General features: G+C 40.2%; 2 protein-coding genes across 2 annotated transcripts; one reads left to right on the top strand and one right to left on the bottom strand.

The window, feature by feature from the left end:
* LOC104960266 (SH2 domain-containing protein 3C-like) lies at positions 1-2,558 on the bottom strand. Its single transcript, XM_010788247.1, has 3 exons — positions 2,215-2,558; positions 1,573-1,779; positions 1-879 (listed from the first exon to the last, which is right to left on the bottom strand). Exons 1-3 carry the CDS (start codon positions 2,237-2,239, stop codon positions 710-712), a joined length of 402 nt encoding a protein of 133 aa, XP_010786549.1. The 5' UTR covers positions 2,240-2,558; the 3' UTR covers positions 1-709.
* LOC104960267 (general transcription factor 3C polypeptide 1-like) lies at positions 2,296-20,688 on the top strand. Its single transcript, XM_010788248.1, has 20 exons — positions 2,296-2,414; positions 4,378-4,510; positions 4,597-4,684; positions 5,755-5,816; positions 5,953-6,061; positions 6,148-6,290; positions 6,682-6,824; positions 6,912-6,996; positions 8,285-8,400; positions 8,510-8,569; positions 8,655-8,748; positions 10,241-10,413; positions 11,588-12,715; positions 13,302-13,441; positions 14,064-14,168; positions 14,997-15,332; positions 17,772-18,037; positions 18,213-18,388; positions 18,837-18,964; positions 19,906-20,688. Exons 1-20 carry the CDS (start codon positions 2,296-2,298, stop codon positions 20,148-20,150), a joined length of 3,849 nt encoding a protein of 1,282 aa, XP_010786550.1. The 3' UTR covers positions 20,151-20,688.
* Positions 20,689-23,915: the final 3,227 nt, after the last annotated feature.

Below are 23,915 nucleotides of genomic sequence, written 5' to 3'. Positions count from 1 at the left end.
GTGAGGTAAACATGTTTATTTACATTTCAGATAAATATTAGACATTATTAATAAGGTTATAGACATGATCTGTACCTGTGTACTGTGCGTGTGTGGTTAGAGTCAGTTCAATCACTTCCAATTCATATAGTGGTATTAAGAAGTAAGAGTAATGAGTAAGAAAAGGGAAGTTTAAACAAAAGAGTTGTGAACTGACCCTAGCACTGGTCAAAATACCACTAATCACATCACATTATGTATTTACTTCACATTAGAATATCCTTATGATAAACACATGATGAACATAATATTGAAAATGGAGATAAAATGTTATTCTGTTATTGCGTTGTACAATATGACTCACTTTGTATGGTCTTTTTGTTAAGGAAGGTCCAGCCTTCAGGAAGACATAAAAACATTGCTATACATTAAGCTAACAGACCAAGGCACAGCCTCATTTCAGAAACTATTTACCACGACTTCCTGTTTCTTCTGCAGAAGAAAAGCAAAATAGCTCGACACAGTTGCACATATTTACACTGATATATTCCCTTCACATTTTGGTTCCATACGGGCTAGATGAAGTTCTCTGGCTTTGACATATTGGGACATAGCGTGATGTAAATCAAAATTGGTAAATAAGCTGAATGGTAAATGAGATTAAAGTGATTTTGTAAGAACACAAAGCACTCATCCCGGATAAAACAGTTATTGAAAAACAGGTCTGGGGTCAGCGTGGTCTGACAGGTGGCTCAAGCCTGTTGGACAAGGCAGTCAGCACCTGGTCAAACTTGGCGTATCGCAGAGCTTGGCTCTCCTCGGCTCCCCTGCTCCCCCAAAGCAGCCTCATCTGGAAATCGGTCAGGAAGAGCTCCAGGACCTCCGCCTGACCCTGAAAACCTGCAACCAATCAAGAAAGGGTTACCATCTTCAACTGCAGAGTTCACAATTTGATTTCAATAACTGATTTTCTTAGTTTATAAGTTTTAACCTTATCTAGAAAATAAATACATTATTTTGATACTAAATTCAGGAGAAACACAACTTGGAAACAGACATCTCACTCCTCTGGCTGTGTAAATGTTTAATAAAAAAACTAAACAAAAAAACAGTACCGAGACAAGTTGACTTCAATTCAATTAATTTTGTCATCAGAGTTGACATAATTGTATTATTACGTTAAAAGTGATGTAATTCAGTTAAATAAAAAGTATTAAAGGGGCTTTATTATGCTCACTTTCAGGTTCATATTAATATGTTGTCTCTCCTGTGACATGTCTCCATGCTTCAATGTTCAAAAAGCTCTTTATTTTTCTCATAGTGCGCTGCAGCACCTCTTTTCACCGTCTGTCTGAAACCAGAGCCCAGTCTGCTCTGATTGGTTAGCTGGCCGGCTCTGTTGTGATTGGCCAACCGCGTGTCATGTACAATGTATAAAAGTGCTAACCAATAGAAACTATATATTTTTTGTTATCACCACCATTAGCGACCAAAGTCAGAAAGTTCAAAGTCTTCGCAAAATGTCTGCTATTCAGCAATGTCTTGAATTCTGACAAGTTTTGATCAACAGCGCATCTCTCTCTACTCTCTTACCTTGTAGTTTGCTCTCAGCGTTGGAGCGGTAGACTCCCCCGAGCTGAGCGATGGTCCTCGCCGCCCCCAGGTGGAACATGACCACATCCACCCCGGCTTCCGCCACCTCCCACGGCTCTGTCCCCTCACCCACCGCCATGCTCTTCTCCAGCAGAGAAAGGAGGGGTAGGACGTGGGGGAAGCTGGTGTTGGACAGCGGACAGCTTTCTGGAGGACAGACATACACAGAGTTAACATTGTAACAATCAGGCCACACAAAACATTTGCTGAAAAGAACTAGACTTTGCATTTTTTACTTCAAGGCTGGATTTTCCGGCTGTATCAAAAAGTCTACTGCTGCACATGTGTATTGACAAACACTGGGAAACAAGATCATGTTACTGCTGTATTAGCTGCACTGCACATGCTCCTTATAAAATACAGAATACAATTTCAAATTATTCTCTTAGCCTTCAATGCCCTCCTTTTTGATAAAGTACATCGTTTGGGCTGGCTCAGGCTTACCTTCAACCAGCCCCTAGTAATGCTGTACACACTGTAAAGCCAGATCAGACACATTTGTAATTTGTGACATTTGGGTATATAAATCATATTTCAATGATTGAATAATAGTACGTGTTTTTTGTTAAATGGGACCCCTACCTCTCCCGTCATTCAGACTCTTCATAAAGGGCCTTAGAGTTTTCTCGTAGAGAATAGCGCCCTCTGTGTGTCGCTGCCGTAATGCCGTCCAGGTCTGCTCCAGACGGCACACCTGAGAAACAGAATAACGCCTCCATTAAAACCTGGGATCAGTGCATCCACATGCAGGGGAACCAAAGATTCAAACTGAGGACTGAGAAGTATCAGACTTAAAGGGGACCTATTGTGCTTTTGGGGGGTTTCATCTTTCCTGTGGTGTGTTATAGGTTTGGTCTGCATTTCCCAAAGTTCACACCAGAGGGAGTTTCTCTCCCACACACTCTCCCCCTGCCTGAACAGTTGGATTGTAGTCCTTTGTTTACTTCGGTAACATAATGACATAACCAGTTAACACTTTTGCTTCTATTGGCTAGCGCTCCAACACATTGTACGTGATGGGCTAAGGGGCGGGACACACAGAAACATTCTCTATGTTCCTTTCCTCTCAAGTAGTAGTAGTAGTAGTAGTAATATTAGTAGTAGTAGTAGTAGTAGTAGTAGTAGTAGTAGTAGTCAAAATAATTGAAATGTTTGCCTTTTTTTAACTCTGTGAAAATGAGGTTGATTGACCATAAATGCCAAGAAGATAAGTACAACTTTTGGCAAAGAATTAAAAGGTATAACCCAGATTTGGGTGATTTTATGCTATATTCACTACAAACAGGTCAAACCAGGACAAAAGATGCGAAGGGAAGACAAAAAATTAAGAAAAAGGACAGTTCAATATTGAATATAATTTAGCTCACACTGCTATTTGAATAAAATTAAAAAGAATATCTTACTTCTATAGTGTTTTTATAATAGTATAGTAGTATTTGGTACATAAAATGTGTTTGATGGTTAATCTCAAGGAAAAAAACATTTGAACAGGGATTTGACATGTGATGCTAAGTGTGATTTTAGTGAGAAAGTATAAGAAGGCTTTCAGTATTAAAAAGCATATATTTTCTTTTTTTAGAAATGTTAATTCTGACATGGGATAAGTGTATGTAATTTTGCACAACATTGCTATGTTATCTAAAAAAATGTTTTTTTAAAGGGGGCATCATACAGCTCAGTGCACAATACAAGCTTGATTAAAAACCCCTAATGACATATCCAATTACGGACAGTTACTTCCTCTGCTGCTATAAAGATAAGGGATCGTAGATAGCTAACTTGCCATGAAGGACACTGTCGTGGCTTCCTTCCTTGTTTTTCCATCAAGCCACTAGACGCCTTAAACAGACAGTTCTAACTCGTTTCTTTACTTAAATTACTCACAGTTTGAAGTGTTGCTTGGCCTCCGATGGTTTAGAAGATGTTGCGATGTGTTTGCTCAAAATAAAATAACAAACTTTTGCACATGCAAACAAGAAAAATAGGCCTTTACAATATTCAAAAGAAATAGGCAAAACTGAAATAAAACAAACAACTTGGGTATTCTTTCTTTCGTGATAATGCTTATACTTTACAACTATAAGGGTACTTGTACGGTTTGTATGTACGTGTACGGTACGAGTACGAGTACGGTTAAAAACTGTTCCTTGACGGCGTCTCTCCACAGGTTGCCCATCACTGTGGCGTTAGCACAGGCGCCATGGGAATTGTAGTCCTTTATAGTGCGTTGACTACAGACGTCACAATTAGGTGGCCTTTCTTATCAAATCAAAATACTTGCTCCAACAAGCCGTTTAGGACAGAGAGTACTATACACATACTACACATACTGCACAGAGATGCTGTGTGAGAAACCAATGTGAGTTTGGAACATTGAACAATGTAAATGTATTCTAGTAGACCTCAACAATGGAATTATGATCAGTAGAAATGGCCATGACATGGGACCTTTAAAAAGAATATGACAAATCAACTGTAGAATAAAAACTATAGTGTACTGCATTAAAAGCATACATTAGAAGTTAAGAGTGGGAAGGTGTTTAAATGTTACTCTTTAAAAGCTGTACAAACCCTGTTTAATAAAGATTAGCTGTAAACAACATAAGAGCATTTGACTTCCTCTGCCTGTTTCTATAAGATAATCAACTCAAACATTTGAACCAAAAAGCAGGTTACAGCAAAGTGCATAAAGTTAATTAGCAGTGTGTTTAAGTATAACTGATTTATATGTATTCATACACACAGGGGAAATCTCGAAGTGTGTGACGACGGGTCGATACCCGGAGACGGTAAAGGAGCCGGAGGTCTGCACTCTGAATTCTTCGCTCATCTTAAACGTAACTGGTTGTGGACCAATCATCTTCTCGCTGTGAGGACGGTAAGTGACAGTTTGTTTGTCCGTGTAGATGGAGACAATATTTAATATGGCTTAATCTTTTTGCACTCATTTGTTTTGTTTTTTAGACCCCAAGTGGCTTAGAGGCGAAGGAGAATAAAATCAGACTGAAGAGCCTGCTGAGTAAAAACTCTCTCAGGATCGCACTCAAAGCTGGTGAGCTGCTGCTTTGAGAACAAGTTTTTTAAATTATTTTATTTAAAGGGGTCCTATAAGGTTCATTTTCAGGTTCATGTTTGTATGTAGTGTCTCTACTGTGACATGTCTCCATGCTTTAATGTTCAGAAAGCTCTTTTTTTCCCCTATACTGCCTGTGCTGCAGCACCTCTGTTCACCCTCTGTCTGAAACCAGAGCTCCGATTGGTTAGCTGACCGGCTCTCTTGTGATTAGTCAACCGCTTAGAGATGTCCCGCCCCTTAGCCTATCACGTACAATGTGTTTGAGCGCTTAGCCAATAGAAGCCCCAGAGTTACATTGTGATGTCATTATGTTCCTGAAGTAAACAAAGGAGTCCTATAGAGTGGTGCAGTGACGCGTCCTGAAACCCGGAAGTAAGCTGCGTGTGGGTTCCTTCCGGTTACCTCGACAAAAAAGCAATGCAATTTCTCCATAGGATTTTGGATCATAAATCTAATGGATAGATTTATGATTAGAAAATGATAAAAGTAGGGTAGACATGTGGAGATAGTCCGACTGAACAAAATGTGATCCGTCTCTTAAATGTGTTTCAACCACAGACCTTATTTCCAGCTATTTTCCAAAATCCTATGGAGAAATTGTATTGCTTTTTTGTCGAGGGAACCCATGCGCAGCTTACTTCCGGGTTTTAGGACGCGTCACTGCACCGCTCTTATCAGGCAGGGGGGGGGAGAGAGAAACTCCTTCTGGAGGGGACTTTAACCTTTACAAACCAATAATAATAATAATAATAATAATAATAGGGCCCCTTAACCACTTCCTGTGTCCAAAAAGTACAAGCTTTCACATCCCTGTGTTACAAATGGACTGAACTTGTGAAATTATATAAATAATACATCCTGTTTATTGTTCTATTTTTGAAATGCCTTTATCAGTTTGGATGTTTTGGCATGAATTATATGTTTAGACAAACTTTTTAGGCGTTAATTCTTAGAATAATTATTCAGTTTTGCTTCAAGTTCACTTTCCTACTGTTACAGTATTCCTATTCATGAATAATGTATTTGTATACATCTGTGTTTAACAGCAGGGACTATTAACCCTCGTTATTCGACTGCCAAACGTTCAGTGATAGCAGAAACTATTGAGGTAAGAGTTTAATCCATTTTATTTGCTAATTATCATAAAATGTTCGTATTAACCTTACAAGCTGTTGTTCAATGTTATCTGCCTATTGTGGTATTATCTCCACATGAACCTCTCAAGCTGTTGTGTTTGTCACCAGGTGGATATTGAGCCTGCGTCCAGAAACCAGCAGGTGGTCGGAGGAAAGAAACAGAAGAGGAAGAGAACCAAGAAGGAGGTCGCCAAGCCCCCACGCAAGAAGAAGAAAGGTACAGCAGGAGGATTTAAATTCATACATGTGGCTGATGGACGTTAGACTCGAGACGACTGACAGATTGTGTGTTTTTTCTTAAAGAGCCAAAGAAACGCCTGCCGGCTCACGACGAGGCCGACCACCGAGCTCTGAAGATGATGACGAGGCAGAGAGTGTACTGGTCCGTGCAGGAAGACTCTCTGATGATGCTCTGCAGAGTGGCCTCCAACCTGCTCAACAGCAAGGTACACACACACACACACACACACACACACACACACACACACACACACACACACACACACACACACACACACACACACACACACACACACACACACACACACACACACACACACACACACACACACACACACAATGCAATCAATTTTGTCCAAATAATTTTTTTTTACAAAATTTGAAAGCAATACAAAAAAGGTAAAAAAAAATAGATCAAATTTATGTCTAAAAATATATATTTCAGGTTCATTTGTTTAAATAATAATAAAACACACTTTAAAACACTGTGACCTGAAAAGTAATTACATGTTGAAGACTGTAAACAATACAAACTAATGTTACCTACATTCTGAACACTTGCTTTGATCCCAACCTAACACACACTTTGTGTTTCAGTTGAAGAGGCCGTTCGTACCGTACGTTGTGGTCAGAGACCTGCTTCACGCAGAGTTCGAGATCTCGATGGATAAAACATCCGTCGCTGTCGGACGTCGCACACGATACATCCTCAAAAATCCTCAGACGCTCCTGAACTACAGGTAGGAACACGAGATTGATAAAACACACACATTTATGCATTTATTAAAAACAATCCAGCAGATTTAATAATGAACGCTGTGTTACAGGATCTGTCTGGCTGAGGTGTATCAGGACAAACCTCTGATGAGCCTCCTGGAGGAAAACAAACCTGCCGATCCCAGCATTGTCGAGGTCTGACGCTTATATTTTCCTCTAGTATTTTAATCCGATATAGATGAGAGTAACATATGCGTCACTTCCGGGAAAAAATTACGGCTCCGCCCACTTTGGGGGAAAAACAAAGCTGTCATTTGAATGGCGCAAAATTCAAATTCTGAAGTTTTTGCCGATCCGATCAGAAATGTATTAACGTGGATTTTTGGATCTTCAAAGAGCGGCAAACAATTACATTAAGCCATTGGAAATCGAAGATTGGGCTCGATATATGGTTAAATATAGCAGTAGGCGATCGATGTCCATAGATGAGAGTAACATATGCGTCACTTCAGGGCGAAAATTACCTCCCCGCCCACTTTTGGGGGAAACCAACGCTGTCATTTGAATGGCGATCAAGCCTGAAGCCACAGAGCTCTTCTGTTACTGTCCTTTCTTCTTAGAGGAAGTCCAGAAACACTGAACTCTGGATTTTTTTTAATGTTTGAGGTGCAATAAACGACACGGCAGATTTTTGGCATGATAAAACTATTGTTTTCTGTCTCTCTCATGAGAGTAACAGCCGGCGAAATTACAGCCTCTCCTACTGATTTTAATTGAACCATATATCGAGCCCGATCGTCGATTTCCAATGATTTAATGTAATTGTTTGCCTGACTGGCCATCGTGATCGGGCTCTTTGAAGATCCAAAAATCCACGCTTTTCTTAAATTTCTGAACGGATTGGCAAAAACTTCAGAATTTCAAATTACAGCGTTGTTTTCCCCCAAAAGTGGGCGGGGCCGTGACTTTCGCCTGGAAGTGACGTAGGAGTTACTCTCATCTATGGGTCACTTCCCTGCCAGCATGTTATCTACTTATTCAGTTACTGTATTGCAAAACGACAAAACACAAATGGTAAGGAATGTTTTGGAGTAGTCATAGTATGTTTTATATTTGTGTATATGTTTGCTTGAAAATTGACAAATACTTGTAAAAAAAATGTAGTATTTTCTAATTTATAAAAAAACAACAGTCAAGAAATATTCAAGAATTTTTTTTATATACAAATATATTTTTTTATATATACTGTTTGTCAACCACATTGAACTGAATGTTAAATTGGTTTATAAAAACTATTATTCAGTGTTTTCCCTCAACATATTTCACATTAGAGTTTCTTTGTCATTTAAGTTAATATCCACTTTTTATTATCAGTTTTTATAATTGTATTAACGCAATATTTGAAGATGTGATGTGATTGAATAAATGATCATATTAAATAGACGTGCAGCTTTATGTAATATATCTGTCCGTGTCGTTTCAGGATTGTGCAAAATCGTTCTTGGAGTACGCCCGGCTGCTCCGACAGAAGTTCAGCTCTGTGGTTCTGAGCGCTCGGGAGATGATCATGCCCGACACAAAACGCCAGCTCTTCTCACGGTAAGAGGAGGAGGAGGAGGAGCGTGACATGTTGACATAAATGCAGCAGTGAAGTGTGAGGTTGTAATGTGTGTGTGTGTGTGTGTCTGTGTGTGTGTGTGTGTTACAGATTCAAGGTCTCAGCGATAGAGAGTGGAAAGCGTGTGTCATGGAAAGACAACATCAACTCGTGAGGAGTCAATTACATTTCCTTTTTCTGAATACATTTAAATTGTGTGTTAATTGATTGTGTGTATGTGTGTGTGTCGTTGCAGCAAGAATGATATTCATGCCATAGTGTTACAAAACTTGATCCAAAGCACTCTGGCCATGACCAACAATCAGATGAAGGCGTCCAGATCCTTCCAGGTACGGCCATCTTTAATTGACCTCCTTCATTTACACCGTCACACAAACTGAATCACAATTACAACCAAAATAAACCTTGTTCCAGACATAGAAATACAGAGTTAATGAGTGGTTATACCATTACATGAAACATTCATATAAAAAATAAAGAACTAATAAAATACACTTTGGGTTCAAAGAAAGTCTTAAAAGTTTAAAATTGTTTGATTTTAAGCATTATATTTTCAAAATGTACAAATATGCTTGATTCAAATATAGTTCCCGTTACATACAAGATGTTTTACATAATCTGGTGTTTCCTCTACACCAGTGTTTCTCAAACTTGTTCATACCAAGGACCACTTAACCAATAAAAAAACACTCGTGGACCACCTGACTCCACAAATATCCAAAATCACATCGTTTTTCTAGAACAGATTACAAATCGCCTGAAAATGGTAGAAACAAGTGGCAACATGTGTGACGAAGGTGTTGCGCTGGGCTATATCATGCAATCAAAAGTAGGCTCACTCCATTGCGGAGATGTTCCCGCGAGAGTGCGGAAAACTTAAATGTATTTATTTATTTAAAATGTGAAATGTTACCAATATACTCACGGACCACTAGGGGGCGCTCAAGGACCACCAGTGGTCCTTGATATGAAAAAGTTTGAGAAACACTGCTCTACACAATCAGTTGTGTCAATACAAAATCTAAAATATTTGAAATGAAACAACCCCCCCCTATTTTCTCCTGGAGTCTCGCACCAAAGACAAAACTCACCGAGTGCTTAAAGTGATTCTGTGTATTCAGTGTGTTTGGCTTGCACGTGGGGTATGCTGTTAATGTGCGTAATAGCAATGGTTTAGATGTGGAGATAAAGAGGGGCTGGACCATCTTGATTTAGTTCCGTTTACTCTTTGATCACAAACCCAGAAGACTGTGGAGGAAATTCTTAAGAGAAACTGATAAATGTATCACGGACAAAGTTTGTGTTTTGTTATATTCAATAAAGAAAGTCAAAGTGAAATCAATCCCAAATGTAGGAACAGAGCTACTTCATCCTCAGAGGATAGAGAAGTTCTGCACCCCCAGCTCACTGTCACACTCTACAGTAGAGATTAAAGCCAACTGGTCCCACGCTTAAATTCCCTTAGGCATCATCTTCACATCCCCACCATTAAACCATAAAACCCACCTCGTCCTTAACCATTTGCATATCCCCCTTTCACACTTCCTTTTGCCCTCCTGAAATGTAAACCCTTAACACATGTCTCTGTTAAACACATACAAGACTACAAATACAATGTAACGGTGTAAAAGGCAATCTGAGTATAAGACTATATTTTTTAAATGATTATATGATCATTCGACACGACAAAGACAAGTCTTAACAGGAGGGTCTTGAGATGCTTTTCAAAGGTGTCCCTCGTCCCACTCTATTGCTTTCACAGTTCTACAATGGCAGATACACAACTCACGCTACCCTCTGTTTATCTGTCTTCTCCCTCAGACCTTCCACATGTACAGTAAGTATAACCAGGAGATGCTGTGCCAGGCGTTCATTCAGTGCAGGAAGAGAGGGCTGGTGAACCGGCGCCGCATCAATCAGGCGTTCGGACCGAAGAAGAACCGAGCGCTGCCCATCCTGCCCATGTCCTACCAGCTGTCCCAGTCCTACTACAGGTACACAGCAGCACAACGTTCAACTCCTTCTATCTATCATTTGTATTTCAGTTGATTTCTTAATTTTAAAATGTATGTAATTTTTTGTTTTTTTTCATTTCATTCCATATTTTATTCCTTTTCATTCCATTCTATTTATATGTGAATACTGCTATATTTTAATACATTTTAAATTATTTCTAATATTTTTTATGCTATTTTTTATGTATGCACCACGACATCAAGTCAAATTCCTCATATGTTTACATTTCTGATAATTTAATGAATTGTTTATATTATTTGTCTTCCGGTTTCATCACTGCTTTATATTTTGTTTTGGTAAATTTGTAATTCGACATGTATATTTTCTACTTTTGTTTAATGCCATTTCATTTAGGGCTGCACCATATTGGAAAAGACTGACACTGCGATATGAAAAAATACAGGGATTGAAGAAGAGACCGTTTTTTTGTCCGCAAACCATCCTTTCTTGAACTTGAATGTTATACAATTGGTATTTTTCTAACTATATTTAACCGGATGAAGGATTTTAGTCATGGACGTCTGGATCTTAAGTTTTTGGGGCCAGAAGCTGAACTAGCTCGGTTAGCAGCGCCGAACTGCCCTGGAGAAACACATGAAACGACTTTATTCAGTGTTTCTACCTTTAATCACCGGGTCCGTTTGCTTTGGAGATTTGATTGTGATTGGAGGTTTGCTGTCACTCACTCAAGTACCCCTGATATGAGAGCGCAAGTTCTCCTTTTGTAGCAAGCAGCAAAATAATTGTAACATGACGTGTTTGAGTTAATTTGCCTACTTAATATCGCACGTCCTGCGATGTGAATATCGCGATTATCGTCACAACACGATATATCGTGCAGCCCTAATTTAATTTCTATTGAAATATTTACATTTTGGAAACGTTTATTTCTTTACATTTTGATTGTACAATGCCATGTCTTGTTATGCTGCTGCAACGCAAACATTTCCCAAATTGGGATCAATAAAGTACTTCTTATCTTATGCAACATGTAAAAGTACATGCTGGTTCTTGTGATACGATTGAAACACACATATACATTCCTCTAAAAGCTGTCTTAAGCTTCTGTTGTTGTTTCTGATTTGAGTAACTGTGAATATTTGGCTAAACATTCAGACTTTTTGACCATTCCTCTCTTCCTCCTCCTCCCAGGTGTTTCTCGTGGCGTTTCCCTAACTCGCTGTGCACCGACTCCTTCCGCTTCCTGAGGAGTCTCATCAACAACGGGACGTCAGACGACCAACCCGTCACTGCGTTCTACAATGAGCCCGAGAACAGGGCGGAGAGCGGAGACGTAGTAGCGGAGAAAAGAGCGGCATTGGAGAAGAAGAAAAAACAAAACCAAGGGGAGGAAGAAGGACCAGTGAAGGAACCAGAGAAGGAAACCAGTGACTCTACGAAGGAGGGAGAGAAGGACCAAAGTAAAACGGAAGGAGAAGAGGAGTTAATGGAGGTGAACGAGGAGAAAAACAAAGCAGAGGAACAGAAGAACCAGGAAGACTCGCTCACAGCTGATTCTACTGAAGATCCCTCCAGCAGAGAGCAGACGGACAACCCTCCACCCAGAGAGGAGACTCCAGATGTTTCTGCTCCTCCGATACCTTCAGAGGAGCCTCCAGATGTTGCTGCTCCTCAGATAACTCCAGAGGAGCCTCCAGATGTTGCTGCTCCTCCGATAACTTCCGAGAAGTCTCCAGATGTTTCTGCTGCTGCTTCGATAACTCCAGAGAAGTCTCCAGATGTTTCTGCTGCTTCGATAACTCCAGAGAAGTCTCCAGATGTTTCTGCTGCTTCGATAACTTCCGAGGAGACTCCAGATGTGTCTGCTCCTCCAATAACTCCAGAGAAGTCTCCAGATGTTGCTGCTCCTCCGATAACTCCAGAGAAGTCTCCAGATGTTTCTGCTGCTTCGATAACTTCCGAGGAGCCTCCAGATGTTGCTGCTCCTCCTATAACTCCAGAGGAGCCTGCTGCTTCGATAGCTTCAGAGAAGTCTCCAGATGTTTCTACTCCTCCTATAACTCCAGAGAAGTCTCCAGATGTTTCTGCTGCTCCTCCTATAACTCCCGAGGAGCCTCCAGATGTTGCTGTTCCTCCTATAACTCCAGAGGAGCCTCCAGATGTGTCGGACATGCTGCAGTTCTGCATGGAGTCCCCGGGGGGAGCGAGTGGAGTCTGTCTCAGCCTGATGTCTCTGGGACTGCTGAGTGTCTTCATGTCCATCCCCAAACAGGTGGTGGTGGTGGACAGCAACCTGGTGGACAACGACGTGGTCAAGAGGTGAGGAGTAATCCGTGTGCAAACATTCATTGTATTGTGTTAAGTTTACAGGACATTGTACAGGGTGGGGAGCAATTCAAGAAAAGATATTAAAACACTTGTAATATATACTGTATATGATCATGAACAATCTTAGACAAACAATGTAAACAACTAATGCGTTTCCATAAAGGAGTAGGTACTCTCATTGTTCAAATTCTTATACAAAATATAAACGATTAAATAAATATATGGCATGTCCAAAAAATTAGTAAACACTCCCAATAGAGAAATGTCATCCTAAAAGAAATGTCATTCTCATAAATAATATGCATAAAAAACGTAGATTTAGTTTATGTTAAAGAAGCTGAAGGATTTATTGTACACTTCAATAAATAACCTAATATTATATTATATAATATCCACTAAAGATACTGAAATGATTTGGCACCAAAAATGTAATGTTCCCTTTTTGTCTTTGGCTGGAAGCACAAATCTAAGATATTTCATAATCTGGAGAAATAAATATATAAGAATATATAAATTGACAGTTGTGGAAATGTTGTTACGGTTAAAAATAATAATGTTGAGGTACATTTTTTTTCAGTTTGGTGGCGCTGGAAGAAGAGGACGAAGATGATGATGAGGGTGAGGATTGTGAAGGGAAGAAGAAACTGGAGGTGAAGTCACATCAGGCGTCTCACACCAACTACCTGATGATGCGCGGATACTTCTTTCCTGGCATCGGTAGAGTTTGATTTTTTCACTTTCTTCTTAGATATGTGTTTTCTGCTTTTGGGTTTATTTGTGTCCTTCGTCTCTGCAGGATTTGAAGTCAGTAAAGGTTATTTTTTTAGATACTTCATTTGAATCGTTTGCACCGGATTAAAGAGGGTAAAAAGAAACATTTTTGGTAAAGGCACAGAAGCTTTGGTTTATATTTTATCAAAAGGCCCATATCTAATGACGTTTTAAGAGATATTAGACACTTATTAAAAAACATAATCCCTATTTCTTTGTAATTTAATTCGGTAAATTTGACTTGGATAGAAAAGTAATTAAATACGGTCTTTATTTACAGACAAATTCTCTCTTTTGTGTCTATATATATATTCAAAGCTCAAATGAGAAGTGAAAATGTTTTAATGTCCACTTTGATTTATCAAGAAAGAATGTCAAACAACCTCTTGTTTTATCGACTTAAATGTCAAGTTATTTTTGTATTTCTCTCTTTGATATGGTTGTCAGTGTCTAATCTATATATTACATCTATTTAATTATTCAGAAAAACTTAAATAAAGATGAATCAATAAATAAAATAAAAGTAACATTCTGCCCTTGTAAAAATGTGAATTTGTTTTGTTTGTAGTGAAAATCCGTAACCTGAACACTCTGGATAACATCGTGGTGGAGTCGTGCATCATGAAGCTGCAGCTGCGCAGCACTCCTGCTCACCAGCTGTTCAATACAGAGGGTGAGTATCCACTGTAATGTAACAGAGCTGCTCAATCAATCAAAATATGTGAATGAAGTCTCGTGGTGCTGCAGAGAGTCCCAACCTACTAACTTTTCTACAGACATAAAAAAAAACAGTAAATATTAAACTCAATTCAGGAATGTTAAAATGATCTAATTTATTTACTTTTATTTTATTAATTTTGTATTTGTTTTTTAATAGCTAATTTGAATAATTATTAGGAAATGATCATACACATTTAAAAAAAAAAAAAAAAAAAGATATTGTGAATAATGTCTCGACAAATCATATTGCAATGCAATATCACTCAAAATGATCTCAATTACTTATTTTTTCCAAATCATGCAGCACTACCAAGTAATACACGTACAAACACTGGGTGTTTCTCAATGTCGAGGACGCTTCCTTGATAGCACATGTACCTCCGAGCCACTTGCTTCAGAAGCGAGGCAAGAATCCTTCCTAGCCTCGGAAAACGAAGAATGGTGGAACAGGCTAACAGGTGTGCGTCATATGCGAGGCCCCGCCTTAAATGGAGCGCGATTTCCGCCAAAGATTTTGGAAATTGGTCCGTGCGCAAAGCATTGTGGGGATTTTAAGACCGCGGAGGATACACATGTGCAGCCTCGAAATGTCTCTCTACGTAGGACGCCGGGCTCGGTAGAATTCCAAGGAGCCTGGACATTGGAACAGTCCTTCGGCGGCACTCGATGACGTAGCATCCTTGAAATAGTGGCTCTGGAGCATCCTTCCTTGACATTGAGAAACATCCACAGCTTCATTTGCAAAAAAGTAATTCTTTATTTCCTTTGTCTTCATTTTTAGACTCTCCACCGCTGGACTTGTCTAAATGCGGTCCATCCCTGCTGCCCTCCGTCCTCTCCTCCTCCACCCGCTCTTCCTCCCCCTCTCCCTCCTCCTCTCCCCACAGTGTGAAGGAGTGTGAGAGGCGTTTGGTTGAGCAGAGAGGTTACACTCCTCAGGACGTTAAAGCCTGTGCTCAGCTCAGGAGGAGTCTGGAGGCAGCGAAGGAGAGCGGTTTGGGGGTCCAGGACCTCTACGAGACTCACGCTCAGCTGCAGGAGGCGCAGGGGGGCCGCAGCAGGAGCCTGCAGCGGTACCTGAAGGTAACACGGACAAACAGACGCAGTATATTTGATAGTAGGGCTGCACAATTATTCAATTAAGTCAAAACAGTTGTGAAATATCGTTTCAAATATTTGTGTTGAGAGAAAGTGTAAGCAATAGTACAAACTTCTTTGGGGTGGAAATCATGCTTCCCTTTTTCAACATAGAAGACAAACAGAACAGCCAACAAGAAATAATAAAGAAAAAACATATCATGACAGGAATACCATACTTAATGACATACCTAATCATAGTGGGAAAGAACATACAAAATAGTATATATATATAATACAAACAAATAAATAAACTTAAAGGGTGCAAATGAGCCCAGACTGCCCCCAAATTCTGAAAAATCAAGAAAGAAAATCACATTTGATGTAGATTATTCAAAACAACAAATCATTGTTTTACATACAGTATATATAAATAAGAAATTGGAATTTTATTTTGCCTTAAATTGAAGAAAAATAATTAAATGTTTTATTATATATATATATAGGGCCGGGACTTTAACGCGTTAATTAAGATTAATTAATTACACAANATATATAAGTCGTCATGAACACATCAGGGGCCGTATTCACAAAGGATTTTAGGGCTAAAAGTAGCTCCTAACTGGCGAATTTAGGAGAAACTCCTAAACTGTTTAGGAGTTTCTCCTAAATTCGCCAGTTAGGAGCTACTTTTAGCCCTAAAATCCTTTGTGAATACGGCCCCTGATGTGTTCATGACGACTTATATATTTACTTTTAATTAATTGACAGTGCGGACAATAACAGGCTACAGATGTGGACATATTACACACACACATATTTATATAAATATATACAATTTCAGAATCAAACAAGTATGAGAGCACTCTCATAATGTAACACAATCAGAGACTGGATATATACGTATATATCCCCCCAACCCCTCTCTCTGGTCGCTGAAATCGGGAATTGAAATTACGGGCCAAAAGTTGTACAAGTATTAAAAGTAAGCATAGGACACCAAACCAACTGAGACCCGTCTGTCCGCCGCATCTACGCACTGTAAAACACACACCTACACACTGTACCACACACACACCTACACACTGTACCCACGCACACCTACACACTGTACCACACACACACCTACACACTGTACCACACACACACCTACACACTGTACCACACACACACCTACACACTGTACCACGCACACCTACACACTGTACCACACACTGTACCACACACACACCTACACACTGTACCACACACACCTACTGCTCCTAAAGCATAATCAGGCTACAGCCGTTGTGTATTTTATTATGTGAAGCACTAAATGGTCTTAGAAGAATGTCGACTCTTTGTTTGTAGATATCTACTAAACTACAGCATACAAATACAGAAAGTAATGTAGGCCTGTTATACTGAGTTATATATATTTTACACTGCTCTGCTTTCTGCACGAACCTCACAGCTGTTCTCACTGTAAACATCGCGTTGCGATGAAAGCAGTTACTAAAATAATATCCAAGGGATGCATGCAGAGCCGTCATTGGCTGAGATAAGTCCAGCCGTGCGTCACGCCTCCACCGTTCCCGGAAATGCATCCGTGGAGGAGCCGTGGAGGACCCATCAGTGTCTCCTCGGTTAGAGCTCCTCCAGAGAGCCTCCTCGATGCTCGATGCTCGGTCCTTGAAGTGCATTTAGAGAAANGGGGGGCGGCGCCCCTAGCGCCCCTATGGGCCGGCCGCCACTGCATCAGTGTATCCTCGGTTATAGTTCCTCCAGGGAGTCTCCTCGACGCTCGATCCTCGGTCCTCGATGTGCATTTAGAGAAATTAGATGTCCTTAAAAATGGCGCGCTGAAATTCATTTCCGGGTCACAACCGGAGGACCGAGGAGGGGAAATTTGAGTATTGAAAAACCTCTAGTCTTCTTTAGCTTAATGACTCACATGGTTTAATACGCTGCCAACACATCAACATAATATATGTGTTTAAACCTGGATACTTTTTTTTTGACATGACAGCTAACATCTAGAAATTGTACTTTGACAAACAAAAATGTTTACTTACCAGACCACAATGAGTATATCTCTTTCGCAGGCAATGAGAAATGGGTGGAAATTGCATAATTTCTGGTCACATGATTACAACTATAAGGTTACAGGGGGTGGTTCAACTTACCCACTGGCTCAACTTACCCCCTTCTCTACTACGAAGTCCAATTCAAAGCAACAGATATCCTGAGCTTGAAAATGATCTTTTTGGATTTTGTTTAGAGGGTTATAAGTGACCAAAGTCATGGGACAGAAGCCGTAAGGATCGTCATTTTATTTAACATCATCAGCCATAAGGAATTCCCCCAAAAAGGCAATGTAGTAGTGTGTTCCTGTCTTTAAAGGTATTTTAGCTCCGGATAAAGACAAATAAGTGTTGAGAATACCTTAACCAATAATTTAACAATAACATCAAACAAATCTTTATTCCCTTAATTTCAGATCTGGAGTGGGACCTTTATAAGAATGTTTATGGACAACATCTGGCTCAGGACATAGTGTCAGAGGAGGTGGCGAAGTTTCTTCAGAATAAAAGCCCCGAGCGGCCCCTGGTGCTGTCTTTCCATGGCTCCTCTGGGACGGGGAAGACCATGGTCAGCTCCATGCTGGGAAATCATCTGTACAGCTCTGCGATGAGCAGCCCGTACGTCCATCAGTTTGTTCCCGCGCTGCACTTCCCCTTACCTGACCGAGTCAAGGAATACAGGGTAGGTTAGAGGTCATTAGGCAGTGTTCATCTTTATCTCATCATCATCACCAATCATCATGAGTATAATCAAAGATAAGAAACAATTAGGTGTGTCTTTATTAGTGGTGGGAATTGATTAAAGAATGTAATGGCGTTAATCACAATAGTGATTAATCATGATGAATTGTTTGCAGGAGGAGTTGAAGAGTTGGGTGCAGGGGAACCTGACGGAGTGCGCTCGCTCCGTCTTCTTTTTTGACGAGATGGAGAAGATGCCTCCAGGTCTCATCGATGTTTTGGAGCCTTTCCTTGGTCCCTCCCACGTTGTGTTTCGCACAAACTACCGGAAGGCCATCTACGTCTTCATCGGGTACACACACACACACACACACACACACACACACACACACACACACACACACACACACACACACACACAAACGCACACACTAGTGGTGTAACAGTACACAGAAGTCACTGTTCAAGTTTGTTACAGAAGGAAAAATGAATGCATGAGGATACATTTATTTTAAACAGACAGCTGTTCAAGGTTAAATGTACGGCGGCCGACAGGTGCATGTGTTACTACAGCCAAAAATATAAAAACGTGCCAAAACACATGCAAATGAAAAAATACTATTTTGCTCAAATCTGATAATGATGGACGACAGAAATAAGAGTTCACAGTGACTGAACTGTCACCTCCATGAGAGAGACGAGCTGTTAAAGTGTCCTATGAGTTCCAACAGAAAATAGTTCCCTAATTATAAGATGTGAAAAATGTTTGACTCAGTGTGTTGTGTGTGTATTCCCCGCAGGACCACCGGAGAGGAGGTGATTAACAGAGTGGCTTTAGAGAACCGGCAGGCGGGGCAGGAGAGGGAGGACATCCAGCTGGAACACCTGCAGGAAGCCATCGCACAGGCGGTCTACAACAGCACAACAAGTGAGTGTCCTTTGATATTTAACTTTCAAATATTCAGAGAGGTATACGGACTGAAGAGTTGCTATATGTAAATGTGTATCCTAATAAGAAGCCTTCTCAGTGGAATGCTCAATGTTGGAACCACTGATACCCTTTTTCCAAGAGGCAGTTCTTAACATACTTTGAGTCACAACCCCTTTGTTAGCATTGTAATGGCAACAAGTCCTTACTACCTACTTATACAAAAGCAATTTATGGTGAATAATTAATATTCCATAGGTTTCCCGGTTAATTTCCTGTTACGTCACGCCAAAAATAATACAAGAATCATTTTGTTTGTATCCTCTAAATCTTGCTATCGATTAGTCAGACTGGCTTGGGTTAGCTATGCTAACATCATCCATGGAGGAAGAGCGAAACTTCACATGACACTATCCTTTATTTGAGCTTTTCTCGCTAAATATCCCGTTCATTCTCTTTTACCGAACTGTAAAAATGTTCATTAAAGCGACAAAGGCACTGGTGGACCAGAGTGAGTGACTAGTTTCATGCGGCAGCTGGCGCGAGGACACGCTAAGCTATATGTGGGTTGAGGTTGTAGCCACGTCTCTCTGAAATCAGTATAAATGATTTCTTGCAATTCAATCTACCTTCTTAAGTTTAATAGTACCTTAAGTTTTAGTCTAAGTAGTCTGCCACTTTTGCTATTGTGAGAGATATTCAGTGTGGAGGAGAGAGAATTCCCTCTGGAGGAAAGTTTGGGATTTAGCCTTTGCAGACCATTTACATGCACACAATACCTACAGCATAGGAAGGTGGCCTCTTTAAGTCTATCACAAGTTGAAAAGACTGCTGACCAAACTAGCCCCAGCACAGAACTAGAACGGAATTAATTCCATTGGAAAAGGGCTCTCCTGAACCACTGTCAGTTGAAGCAAACTAAAGTGAGCTTCTCTCTCCAGGCGGCTTCTTCCAGTCCAGGGTGATCCAGCAGAAGCTCATCACCCGCTTCGTCCCCTTCCTGCCGCTGAGCCGACGCCACGTGGAACGCTGTGTCCGCTCGCAGCTCTGCCAGCGGGGCAGCTGCGGCCGCACGGACGTGGTAGAGGCAGTAGGGGGCGACATGCTCTACACCCCCGCCCAGGGACAGTACTTCTCCACCACCGGCTGTAAGGCAGTCCCCGCCAAAATCAACCTCTTTCTGTGAGCCAAGGTGCAATCTGATTGTTGATTTCTAAGGAGTGAAAGGCTTTGAGGGGAGTCAGTGAAGAGGAATAGAGTCTGTCCCTCACATGGCGGTCAGAGCAGCGTCTCCGGAGCAGCGTCGAGGAGTCGCTCAGGGGGATTTAAATCACAGCTTCCTGTATTCAAAGCATGCTAAGGTTCCTAGAAAGCGTCGTTGGTACACGTCAAACTCTGAACATTACAAAACCAGGATTTCTGCCACGCTCTACCTCAAACAATTCCTTTAATTGATGAACTCTAAAGGTGGTCCAGGCTTCAGCTGCAGTTGGGTTAACATCAATTATGTCTTAAAGACTATTTATTCAGTATTTATTTAACTTTGACCAATGTCCTCCTTTCACTTTTATACAGACGCACACATTTCACTCCCACTTCCCCTGCAGGATCCCCCCCGCAGCAGCTGGAGGCTAAGTGCCTTCTGGGAGTTTTACTAAAATTGATCAAAAGGCTCAGAAAAGGGTTGTTAAATTAAAAACTTCTGAATGTTTTAATGTGTTATGGAAAATATATTTTCATGAGCTGAGACAATTTACTACTCTACTACTTTGATTACTACAACTCACTTCGCAACACATGTGAGTAGTGGGATGCAATTCCATGATACAAATTCAAAACCAGAGTTTTAGGCAGAAAATGTTTTAGCTATCATTGGTGCTGAACCAAATGTAATAAATGTTATTAGAAATATACAATAATTATAAGGTTATCCACCAATATATGACCTTAATTAAGAACCCATTATCATTGAAATAGCAGCTTCTTTTTAATAAATGTCATTTAGATCGGATTTCCTCCTTTCCTTTGGAGTGTCATGTCTATTTTGAAAGACATCAACAAGGAGGAAGACATCTAAAGACCTAAGAAGGGCTTTACTTGATATAGTGTTGTTGTGGATGTTGTAGTTTTTAGAGATCATCATTTCTGCCACCAGAGAGCAGTAACGACTTGCTTTTGCCAAGAGTGTGAAGCAGAGTTCACACAAAAATGATGGGTAGTTTAATTAATGTAAAATGTATTTTAAGGATGTTGCCTGTGTGTTTAATCACACTCAAAATGCACTTTACTTCTATGAAGGATACAATGGATCCGACATGGAGCCTGGAAACTCTAACCAGACTCCATGCAAAAATCTGTCGTTTTTCTATTTTACTCTGCCTCTGAAGCCCAGACGGTAAGAGTACACTATTAGTGGAATGTAGTTTCTTTTATTTTTTGTAACCCTGACAATAAATGACATTCTCTCGTTTTAAGTCTCACAATGAGGAGCAGACATTGTTTACAGGGTTGTTACAATGTTAGATGAACACAGTAACCAGTTTCAGCCGCTGAAGTGCCTGGATGCTGGCAACTAAAGCCAAATGCACATTTCTGGTACTATAGTGTAATGAAAAAATAAAATCTCCAAACGCACAACAAAAAATGTTCTGTTTTCTTTCTGACATTCAAAAAACATTTAATACACTGCATGTTTGTCTAATATCATTTTTAGGTAGTCCTACAGTACGGCTGCTGACAGGCCCAAAGCAACTCCATCAGGAGAAACGTGCTGCAGTTTAAAAAATGATGCAAATATAAAAACACAAATGTACCAAAACACATGCAAACGAAAAAACATCTTCACCAACTTGAGAAAACATGCGCAGCGTTTAATGAAAGCACTGCATAAAGGAAACACTGCAAATAAAAAAGAGCTAATACAAATTCTGCAAGAAGCTCAACACGATAGAGACAATATCATTGCAGATCTGCTGTAAGCTAGCTAGCTAAAGTAGTTTGCCGAGTCATTTCTAATAAACTGACAAAACACTTGAAATGATGAAACAGACTAACTGCCGTTTGCACCTGTCGGCCACCGTACTACAGTACCAGAGTGCCTTTCATTTAACAACAAGTTGGTTATATACACAAATCATCTTTTATAAAAACCTCATGCTGATCAAAACAGAAGCTTCTGCATGACTTTTCGTATTTGGTTACAACTTAAAGAGAATATAAGAGAGAGATAAGAAGTACTTAATTGGTCCCAATTTGGGAAATGTTTGCGTTTGCAGCAGCATAAAAAGACAAGGCATTGTACATTAGAGAAATTAAAAGACTAGAAATAAACAATCCAAAATGTAAACATCTCAAATAGAAATACAATTGCATTAAATAAGTAGGAAATATACATGTTGAAATACAAATATACAGTACAAAATATAAAGCAGGATATTATATATAGACGAAGTGTGTAAGGAATCAAATATTGAATTGAAAAGGGACATTAGTGTATGTGTGTATGTTGATGCATGTTGCTCTTCGCCACCTGTCTCTGATGGAGGAGTGGAGCTGCTGTTTGTCACAGCTGAACAGGAAGCAGAGGAAATGTGATCTCTATCCTTCAGCAGGAAATTAATAGTTTCTCCATCGGAAATGAACAGGTGTCAGAGGTCTTTCAGGTGTGTGTGTGTGTGTGTGTGTGTGTGTGTGTGTGTGTGTGTGTGTGTGTGGTGTGTGGTGTGTGTGTGTGTGTGGTGTGTGGTTGTGTGTGTGTTGTGTCGTGTGTGTGTGTGGTTGTGTCGTGTGTGTTGGTCTGTGTGTGTGGTCTGTGCGTTCCTGTGACATTTTAAAGTGGCAAAGGATAAATAGCTGTGTGTGTGTGTGTGTGTGTGTGTGTGTGTGTTGGAGTTTGAATGTATCTTTTCCTATTTACTTGAAATGATGATCACTCAAATGTTTTTAAGATTAAAAATGCATCCTTAAGGTCAAATCCTGCAGGAAAAGGAACACAGGAAGTAAGATGTCTGTCGTGAGGACGTGATTACATTTTTTTTTTATAGAATTGTTTTGAGCCGTTGTAATGTGTTTGCACCTATCGGACACCATTTATAAGTGTTTAGAACAATTCTTCATATAACTACAGAATGTTATATGTTTTTTTGTTTTTACTTTTGGGTTTCCTCCCAATACTTTTTGCATTCCCCTTAAACTTAAGGACACTTGGCGCGTTGTTCACGTTTTATGACGCACTGCCAGAAGACTGCATAATCTACAGAAATCGTATGATGCCTTGTATGCAGGTAACCTGGTGAACATATCATGGTAATATCTGCTTTGCCCATCACTCCTCCTCAATTGGTGTCATCAAACTTTCTGCCACCTTTATGTTCCCCTCTAAAAACACAACTTGTTTTCAGTCGTGATGCCTATTCGCTTTCTGTGTGAAAATATTGAATGATTAAAAGAAAAACAAGGTGTTTCTCACTTTGAACACCTCTTTAGATTACTACCTCACAACAGCCCTGACTTTGTTTCTACGGAAACTCTTCCGACGTCTGAATTTTATCTGGTCACCTGCTGGAGGTGACCATCCCGCCAACATTTCGGAAGCATCTCCTCGTCCTGCGACAGCAAACGTGGCCTCATATATATGCCACATCTCTCCTTGATCCTGCAGTGATGACTTCATTAACCCCCACCAACCACCACGCAGGCTGTGTGAGAAATACGGAGGGGTTCGAAGGTCAGCTCAGAGGCCTCTTCACTCCGGCTGCTGTATCGCCATCTCCATCCTTCTGGACAATGAGACACACACACATACATAATAATGTGGAAATGACCACCACACATACAGTCGGGCCAAAAAGTATTTAGTCAGCCACTAATTGTGCAAGTTCTCCCACTTCAAAAGATGAGAGGCCTGTAATTTTCATCCTAGGTATACCTCAACTATGAGAGACAAAATGAG

Source organism: Notothenia coriiceps, unplaced genomic scaffold (assembly GCF_000735185.1).
Source record: "Notothenia coriiceps isolate Sejong01 unplaced genomic scaffold, NC01 NC01_scaffold00031763, whole genome shotgun sequence".
NCBI classification, from domain to species: domain Eukaryota; kingdom Metazoa; phylum Chordata; class Actinopteri; order Perciformes; family Nototheniidae; genus Notothenia; species Notothenia coriiceps.
This window is presented reverse-complemented; position numbering and strand designations above follow the sequence as displayed.